At 33.2% G+C, this 9,663-nt stretch overlaps 2 protein-coding genes across 2 annotated transcripts; one reads left to right on the forward strand and one right to left on the reverse strand.

Moving 5' to 3' along the window:
* Window positions 1-84: 84 nt before the first annotated feature.
* LOC145754889 (uncharacterized) lies at window positions 85-1,360 on the reverse strand. Its single transcript, XM_082571049.1, has 3 exons — window positions 1,024-1,360; window positions 448-686; window positions 85-218 (listed from the first exon to the last, which is right to left on the reverse strand). Exons 1-3 carry the CDS (start codon window positions 1,216-1,218, stop codon window positions 170-172), a joined length of 483 nt encoding a protein of 160 aa, XP_082427175.1. The 5' UTR covers window positions 1,219-1,360; the 3' UTR covers window positions 85-169.
* Window positions 1,361-2,292: 932 nt separating this feature from the next.
* LOC145755348 (uncharacterized) lies at window positions 2,293-8,471 on the forward strand. The gene is made up of 11 exons (XM_082571572.1): window positions 2,293-2,315; window positions 2,401-2,444; window positions 2,568-2,646; window positions 2,834-2,932; window positions 3,177-3,358; window positions 3,557-3,709; window positions 3,939-4,170; window positions 4,430-4,613; window positions 7,486-7,586; window positions 7,776-7,935; window positions 8,259-8,471. The coding sequence occupies exons 1-11, from the start codon at window positions 2,293-2,295 to the stop codon at window positions 8,469-8,471; spliced, it is 1,470 nt and encodes a 489-aa protein (XP_082427698.1).
* Window positions 8,472-9,663: the final 1,192 nt, after the last annotated feature.

A 9,663-nucleotide genomic window follows, 5' to 3' on the forward strand; every position in this document is an offset into this window, starting at 1 on the left:
CTATTCATTTCTTATGAGGGTTTTTTGTCCAGGTATATATACCCAGCCATTTTTTGTAATTTTGTATGTTTTAAAAGGCATTTTTTTAAGGTTTTTTATTAAGCATATTTAAACTAAACAGCGCGAAGTGCAATAACAAAAACAGTTAAACTAATACATTTTAGGTAAACTAATACATTTTAAACTGGCGGTGCGTTAAGTGCATCTCATCAACGTATCTGAAACAACAATAAACAAGTTATTAGTTAATATATACATAAATTTACGTACATTGCTATACGTTATATGCCTTATTAAAAAACAAAATTTGGCAGTGTGGACATAAGGCCTTTAAAAAATCTATGTGCAATGTACAGTCTAGCAAGAGGCCCCTTTGTGGGTAGCCTGGTAATTGTAAGCATTGTAGATATGGATTTAGTTAAAAACCAGTTCAAAAATCGTTCTTACCTCGACATAGCGCTTGTGATTATAGGCTGCCTTGTAGGCTGGCTACGTTTCATTTCAGGAGCTGGTCCCAACCCTGTTCCCCATCTTGGGTGCTCAATTCTAGTAGGACTACCCCGGGACGGTAACATCTCCCTCAATGTTGACCATTCTTCACATCTGGTCGTTCGTAGCGAGGGATAAGTATTTAATTCCTCCTTACGTCGGTTAATCTCGCGTAAACTTTGTTGGCGCTGCGGTAGCTAAATACGCCATATAAAACGTTAGCATAATTATGGCATTGTTACGTCAATACACATAACCGCGCTACGTCTTTTGATTGGCTAAGCCAATACCCGCGAACAGGTAAATGTCATCTGCTGAATCTGTTACGCATTTTTGTAAAGTGCGGAGATGTGGTAGTGCTGTAGCTTTAGTAATATGCAGGTATGTTGCAGTTTTTTTGACTTAAGAATATAATTAGTGAAGCTGAAGTATTTATATAACATTTGGCAGATGTAGGCTTACATTAAAAACATAATTATGCAACTTAAACATGTTTAAAGTACTTAGAAATATCAAGAAAAACTTTAGACCTACCCATTCTGGAGGTAAATCATTATGCGACCTCGGGGTATCAATGGTTTTATGGATTGGCACAGGTGCTGAATCTCTACAATCAAGAGGGTCGTATGGTCTTGATACCCAGACTGTTTCAGCAGGCTTGATTCTATTCCCACCTCTGCTGTTTAAATACTTAAAGTCACCGAATGTACCGAGACAAGCAGACGCCATTACTGGTGTTTAAGGTAACTTATGTTACAGAATCTACTGTATAAACATAAATGCTGATATATTATTGTAAAAAAACGGTCAAATTTAGGCTTTGCTTTAAGCAGTTTATCCTAGCTCGCACGTATAATAATCTAGTACTAAGTAACTGCCATAATAGGTGTTTATTAACACTTGAAATATATATCCGCCTGTACTATTGATAAAGCTTAAACAAATGCGATTAAATCAACAACTGGGCTAAGATTTCCTTTGCACCACAAGTCACGTAATGTCTATGTTTACATACATTTATCTTATGTTAATGTTTCAATACATTTAATAGACTATATATATAACTTTTTTAGAGATAAAAACATTGTCTTACTAAATAGATTTTAATAAAACCCTACTTGCTAGCCATACAAACTGCTTCTTTAAATACCCTGTCTCTCGTTATGGCAATAATATCTCATACAAAAATAATATTAATTTTTTTAGCGAAACCATATCTGATTTCAGTCTTAACAAATTAAGGACAACCTTATGTGTGTAGCTTGTAACAAAAACCAATACAGAGCGAGGAATGATCAATAGATTTCAAGCCAGACAAAAGCTTTAAACACCAAGCCACACAATAGTTGTTGAAGTGAATAAAGAGGGTTAAACGCGTTGGAAAATCAAATTAAAGGTCGCGTGTATTAAAGATATTGAAACATTGTTTGCGTTGGGTTGTTTAATTTTTTCCTACCGATTTAAAAAATTTGTCATATTAAAATTTTTTAACAAATGTTATATTTTAAATCTAATGTGATTTTTGTTATTTAAAGCTAGTATCACAATATATTCATAACACTATAAAGCCTTAACCTAAGCCAAAAAATAACATTTTCTTCTTTTTTTAGGCATAAACAGTTCTGCTTTCTTACTACACTCCCTCAGTAATCGTTACGTCATAAATTTGGCGCTTTTTAATTGTTTCGCATCGCGACTTGGGGGCAATGGAATGCAAGAATGGCTTAAGTTTTAGCTTAACTCTAAAAGTTTTAGTTAATAGTAGTTTTTGTTTGTTTTAAGTTCGTTCTGTTTTTTTGTTAAATGACGTTTTTTTATTTTTATTGGTAAGTATGTTGATAATATTTCTAGTTCTATTACAAGTAATGTTTCAGAATTAATATATATTACTAAATGTTTGTTTTTCCACAGGTTTTTTGTTTCTTTATTTTTGGTTCAATATGTTCATACTGAAGGTAAGTGGAAGGATTATACACTGCCTAAATAAAAGTGTATTAAGCGTTGAAATTTTTTTTTGAGTATTTTAAGAGTTAAAAAAGTAGCTTTTTTAATATTTTAAATTATTGAAAATTATTTAGATATTGTCGAAGATGGTTCAACTTACGATTGTGGTGACGTATCGTGTGACGTCAACATTGAATATTGCGCGATGATGAAGTAAGTTAGTTTAATAACTGGTTTTAAAACATAAATGTCGGCAAAAAAATATGATTGCCCTAAAAAAATTCAAAGATATACAATATGTAATATATATAATTTGCCAATACAATTGCTTCTTATAACTATTTTTTTAAACGCGAATATAAATATATAGGTTTAAATATTAGAAATTTTATTTTTTTAGTGGACGACCATTGTGTGTCCTTGTACCTCATACCACGTGTTCGGATGTACCTTGTTCAAGCGGATCAACTTGTGTGGATAAAGCGGAGGGCGGATTCGTGTAAGTTACCTTATACATTTTGTTGATGAAATGGTGTGTAGAAATAAAAGGGATTATTGTAACGAATCCGCCATTTTAATGCCACTATAAATGTGTTATCTTGCGACTTTTCATAGGAATAAAATCAGGCTAATCTTTACAGATATAATTTTTATTGAAAATTTAGCATTTACATGGTCTTTGCATAATTTAAATCTATCTGTAAATTGAATTGTGGTTTAATAAAACCTATTTTGTTTCTAAGTTGTGTTTGTGAAGAAGGCCAGACTGGGTTTACATGTGACATTGAATTAACTACCACGAGTGAAGGGGTTTGTGATATGAACAAATGTAAAGGGGATTGTAATTGTGTTCCTTCCACTGCACATGAACAAAGATTTCAATGTATTAGTAAGAGAGGGTACGTCGGTGAAAACTGCACGATAGGTGGGTATATATTTTATATGCTTTTCACTTTCTATTAGATATCTTTTCTACTTTTTGTGCTTACGTACACTAAAAAACTACACGTTGTATCTTAATAATATAGGCAATGGTTTTTAGGTATTTAAATGCGCATTTTTCTTGCTATGTATATATAGTATAGGGTCCTTTTTTAAGACATTGTATTTTCATATATTACAGAAACCCCCTCAGTAAGTTGTGGATCCAGTGAAATTATCATATCAATATCAAGCGAGTTTTTCAACGAATATAGTTCTAATAATATTCTGGATAACTTCATGTTCTTGTCGCCCGAAATGTATGCTGAAGTGATGCATTCCAAGCAATGTGAAGGTAAAAAGCATATTGTAATCAACTTTTTTCGTTAATTTAAAAATTTAATATGAAACTAAGTAAATTAGTTATTAACCCAGACACAATTAACGAAATAAAGGCTAATTTTTTATCTGCATAAATGTCTGTTTATTTTATTGCTATTCGCTTATTAGCTACTTGCCATTTGACGTATAAAAAACTATGCTAAGTACTAGCTGGGATTAATTATTTTTTATTTTGTTTATAGCTGCAATAATAAACAACGACACTTATACCATCCAAATTCCTTTACCATTTTCTGATTGTGGAACTCTTGTCACCGGGAATCAAACCCAAGACTCCGACAACATCACGTTTAGCAACAGATTATGGAGCAATATAAAAAGCTTGAATGGTCTTTATGATATGCCGATTGCTGTTATGGACTTCAGTTGTGTTTATGCAAAAGAATATGTGCTGGTGTCATCTTTACAACCAATGTAAGTAAATGTTACAAACAAAGGTTGATTTGTAGCACATCTGTAGTTAACGTAAATTTATATTGATTCGGCGTTGCATTATATTCTATAAATAGACTCAACGAAGGCCAAAAAATAATGGTTGTAAATTTTGTAGTTTACTTGTAACTAACCTTTAGGTATGCAAAGTAAATTCATATTGATTTTGAACTGCAGTATATTTTATTGATTTTGAACTGCAGTATATTTCAAAGGTTACCCCTAAACTTATTAATTTTAGTTTAGAAAACAAGGTATTCATTGTGCATGGGGGAAATACGACATTTGAAGTCAATCTAGAGTTATGTAAACAACCAACTATGCTGTTACGATGTCCAGAGGTTGACCGTGTTGAGTCTGGTGCTGTTTACACCATAGGACAATCCATACATGTGATCATATTTGCTGATTCTGATAATAATATGGTAAGTAAAAGATGTAAAGTAATTTTTAGTTTGGAATATCCATTCTTTGTATCACAGTTATTAAATTTGCAATTGTGACTCAGTTTTAAGTTGCCTTGGTCAGTTTTTCGATATTAATTACGCAGTATATCACTTAAATATTTACCTGTCAAGTAAGTGTTCAGTTTTTTGCGTGCAAATCCAAAGGCGTTGTCAAGTTTTGTTTGAATGCCTTTAACGTAATTTCTTGGGGAATATGACGTAACCTCTGGTATTTCGAACATAATGTCAGTTAGCCAATTCATTTCCCGGCTAAACATTAATTTAGCTAGCGTGTAACCAGTACTCTCATGTACCGCCGTTCTGTATGTCATCAAAATATAAATCAAATGAAAATCCCAATCGCGTTGATGCAACTCCACGTACATAGCCAATTTCTAAGGTGCAATTAAAACGTTCTACCATGCCGTCAACCTGTGGCCAATTAGGTGTTGTCCGCGTTTTAATAATCTTAAATGACTTGAACATTTCTTTGAATAAATTTGATTCAAAATTCGAGCTCTGGTCGGTTTAAATTACTGAGGGAACCAACCCCAAATCGTGCAAAAAGATTGATTAATTGGGACTGATGATATGATCTCTGCTTCTTGGTTTGCGACCGGATAGGCTTTGGGCCATTTGGTGAAGTAATCCATAATATTGATAATGTATTTATTCTCTTCTGTTGAGGTCGGTAAGGGGCCAAGTACATCCAATGCCACCCTTTCTAGTGGAAAACCAATCAAATATAGTTTCATTGAAGACTTCGTTTTTTTCATTGGCCCCTTACTGGACAGTCCTACAATAATTTGCAACATCCGAAGGACAACTAAACCAATAAAATTTTCTTCTTAACCGTTCATGCGTTTTTTTATTCCGAAGTGCACAGAAGTGGGGTGTCCATGCATAGATGCTAACACCAATTGGTGATAAGATTTTGGGTCTAACAATTGTAACATTAGCGTTTTACTGTCGTTACTTTTCCATTTTCGGTACATTATTCCGTCCTTTAATATCATTGAATCCCACTGTAAAAATATGATTTTGCAGCAGGGCCTAATGGCGAAATATCTTGCCATTTTGGGCGCATGGCGTTTTTCTCTTTGCAAGTTAATATTTGTTTTATATCGGGTTTCTCTTATGTCAATTTTGTCAACTGGTTCCACAAAATTCGACAATTTTGCATTTATTACGTTGATCGATGCGTGCTGTTTTTTTAAACTCGACTACAGTGGTGACAGTTTAAATTACACGGGCGACGAAATAGCGCATCGGTATTATTATGCTTAAGACCTGGCCGGTAGCAGATCTCTACTTAATATTGTTCGATCCTAACCACCGTACAAGCTGGCCTTCTAAATTTTTGAAGTTCGTCAACCAACGTAAAGAACAATGATCAGTACGAACCTTGACCTTCCTTCCACAAATATAAACATAAAAATTTTTAATGTTCTTACAATAGCGAGAAGTTCCTTTCGAGTTGTGCAACATTTTAATTTAGCTTTGGTAAATGTTTTGGCAAAGTCCTCGATTACTGCTTCTGTCTCGTATTCCTTGACTTAAAACAGTTCCTTTGCCATTGTCACTCGCATCAGCATCGATGATAAAATCGCCAACTTTGGATATTTTTAATACTTTTTGAACTTGGCCAATTTTCCACTGTTGTGACTTATACGGTGAAGCTGAGATTCCTTTTTCTAAAATAACATGCCCCTAAGCACTCCACCTCGCGGCAGAACAATTTGCATTTTTTTGGGTTTGATGTTAAATTTGCCACCAGAAGATGATCAAAAACTTGTATAAGGTTTTTACACAACTGTTGAAATGATGAAGCATAGACCATAATATCATTCCAAGTAAACCAAACATGTAGAAGTAGGCAAACGACCTAGAACATGGTCCAGAAGTCGTTTAAACGTGCTGGAGCTGAGAACGGCCATTTTCGTGGTTTCTATATTTTCCATTATTTCTTCGGTTGTAATAATTCGATTTCCAAGAGTTGTCGGGACAAGCTAGCACTGCGTTTGTCAGATCTTCGATGACCTTTAACATATTAGATATTTCAGCGCTTGTGCCTGTGTCAATTTCTAAAGCTTCAAATACTTTTTTTGGCGGTTTATCCTCGAAGACATATCCCAGTTTGGCTTAAGAGAGTTAACGAAACAATTGGTTTTTAATTCTTCCAATTTTTCAGGCTCAGTCTTTTTTTCTATTTTATTTTTTAGGGCTTTCAATTTCAACTGTGTATCATTTTTGGTTTTGGTTTGTAGTTCCTTTTTCAGTGCGTTAATAGAAAAAACGGTATCCATGCTAAAAAATTTAACTTCGGCCTCTAGCTTGTTATATTTGTCGTTCATATCCGTAACAGCGTCACTGATGGTTTTATTTACTTCGATGTGCAAATCAAAAAATCTTCTGCTGCATGACTTTATTCATTTCAATTTTTATTACAACCATCAACGTGTGTTAAAAAACGCTTCAAATTCCATGAACTCAAATAGCTTGTTAGATGTTTCTTCCAAAATATTTTCATTAAGGAATTCCATGATATCTTGACAGGGCCTCCAGTTGTATTGTATTAAATTTCAGGTTTCATCTTTATTTATACAATAACAATCTTATTTAAGCTTATTCAAATAGAATCGAAATAAAAAACAAAATATTAGAACGTGCAACACTAACAAAGAACTAGTCTATAAAAGCTTACATACAAAAAACACAACTAAAGATAACAGTAGGCGTAAACACGTGACTAGAAGAACTAAAAGGTGTAAGCACGTGACTGAAAAGTAGATAACGGCAGTCCAATTTTGTTACACTATTAATAAGAAAAGTAAAATTTTACGATTTTTAGACAACGTCAGCTTCGCATCTAGCCATTTCAATAGAAAGAATGTATTTATCCTGCTCCCATATCAAAGACTCATTGATTGTAGTACAACTGGTCGAAAATGGGTAATTATTGAAATAGTATTTCACCTACTTAATACACTGTATTCAGGACACTAAATTGTAAAGAATAGACACTGTGTAAATCATAAAAAATGTAATTGCTGCAAAGTTTATTATAAGTAATTCACCAAATCTGTCCAAAAAATCGTTTATCTAAATTTTATTTCAAATTTAAAAATTAAATATTTTTAGATGTCCTACTGAGCCGGGATTTGAACTCGAGGTTACATCTGGATCGTCTAACTCATTGTTATCCTCACACGTTGCCTTTCAGCTACCACGGGCTCCTTTCTGTGCTAAACATATTTACATCCACGCCAAAATTCAGATCTGTTCAACTGAGAACGTAGTGGTTAGAAATAATGATTATTTTTATTTTAAATTCGAGTATTTCTTGATGTGGAAGACCAACTGTACAGTTTAATAACTTTTAGTACTCTGGGCCCAATCTTGCGTTTTCGTTAGCGGTTTAAATTATTTTTAGTCAGGTAGATTGACTCACTGTTATTTTAATCCAGGTAGTAGTATTGGTACAGTAGCTAGCTAAAAAAACGCTATAGTACGTTAAACAAGCAAAAACTAGTTTAAATAAGTGGTATAAGATAAACTCTAAATCACTCTAGTTATAGCATTTGTTCCTAAACAAAGTGTAATAATTTTTGTTAAATTTTTCAGGTATGTAGCGGCCATTCTTCTGTTTCGTATTGTTCTAAGTCGACCTCTAAACGTTCTATAACAACGCATGGCGTAGGCTACAACGTCATCGGCCCTCTGACGATTCTACAACCTCAACAAGGACGTGATGACGTCACAATTATGGCTGACGAGCGACACCGAGTGACGATTGAAAGAAAACGAAACAAAACAAGTCGATCTTTTAACGGTTAGTAATTTTAATGTTTATTTATATTAGTTTATTTTTGATTTCTTTTTTCTTTATGCAGATAACTCGATTTTAAAGCACTTTTTACTTTTATTTTAACACAGGCACAGTTGAATTTAACGTTCTGATCATAGCAATCGTTATATTCACAACTTGGTTGATCATTCTGTTGATAATTGGAATAAAAATTTGTTTTTTTCAATCTAGCACCAACCCAGTCGCCCATAATAGATTAATGTGAGCACATAGCTGCATAAAATTTCATAGAAAACTTATTTTTTGTTGTAGTTTTGTATCTGTGGCGTTTTTTTTTGTTTGGTTTATTATTTTGTTTTGCTAAATTTAAAATTATTTTGGAATATTATCTCTACTAAAACTATTAAAAAAAATTCAAAATTTTGAAAACAATTTTGTTGATGAATTCAAAATACCGATTCTCGATAAACAGCACGTCATAGAATTAATAATGACGTCATATTTGACGTGGCATAGTTATACTTCTAATAATTTAATGACGTTTACTTACTGCTTGTATTATATGCAAGCTAATAGGCACGTATACGTAGTTTATTTTTAGCCTAACTCCCTGTAGAGCAAGCTGGGTTAAAAGCAATTTGGTTAAGAACAGCCGACAGTCAGCAGAATGCTTTATAGATGCCGGTACTTTGAAAATGCACTATGCAGTCTAACATATATTTTTGTAAAATGTTTAGTAAAAAAGCTAGACTGTTTAGAGAAGTAGTTTTTATGCTTTTTTGACCCAATTTATATTGCATTAAAATGTTTAAGAATGTTTTTTTAACGAATTGAATAAGGTGATCAAAAAAGTAGATTCTAATTAGCTTTTAAATCAAAATTAACAAAAAAAGTAAAAAATGGCATTTTTTACGCGACGGTTTTAAAATAAATGGACTTTTAGTAACTGTATAAATCCAAGCTCCGGGTAAAATTTTGCTACCGCGGGGTGGGGCGCGTAATCACACTGCTGTTTGCTCATACCCAGCCTTTTATGGTCACATGGTTTTCCCCCCAAGGGTTAGGGTAATTAGAATGATACGATAGACTGTTAGCTAATGATGACGTAACATTACTTAAATGAGCAAATTGTCTGTTGAGGTTAGCGGCCAGTTTTATGATCTAGTTTTTGATAAATAGGCAATTTCTAATTATTTTTTAGCTAAAAAATAGGACTAGCTT

Source organism: Corella eumyota, chromosome 6 (assembly GCF_963082875.1).
Source record: "Corella eumyota chromosome 6, kaCorEumy4.1, whole genome shotgun sequence".
NCBI lineage: Eukaryota > Metazoa > Chordata > Ascidiacea > Phlebobranchia > Corellidae > Corella > Corella eumyota.

Coding starts and splice junctions, on each gene's coding strand:
- LOC145754889 (XM_082571049.1), bottom strand. CDS start 1,218: ATGGCGTCTGCTTGTCTCGGTACATTCGGTGACTTTAAGTATTTAAAC. Junction 687..1,023: donor ATGATTTACCTCCAGAATGG/GTAGGTCTAAAG, acceptor TGGCGTATTTAG/CTACCGCAGCGCCAACAAAG. Junction 219..447: donor ATCACAAGCGCTATGTCGAG/GTAAGAACGATT, acceptor TTGTTGTTTCAG/ATACGTTGATGAGATGCACT.
- LOC145755348 (XM_082571572.1), top strand. CDS start 2,293: ATGACGTTTTTTTATTTTTATTG. Junction 3,359..3,556: donor CGGTGAAAACTGCACGATAG/GTGGGTATATAT, acceptor CATATATTACAG/AAACCCCCTCAGTAAGTTGT. Junction 4,171..4,429: donor GTGTCATCTTTACAACCAAT/GTAAGTAAATGT, acceptor TATTAATTTTAG/TTTAGAAAACAAGGTATTCA.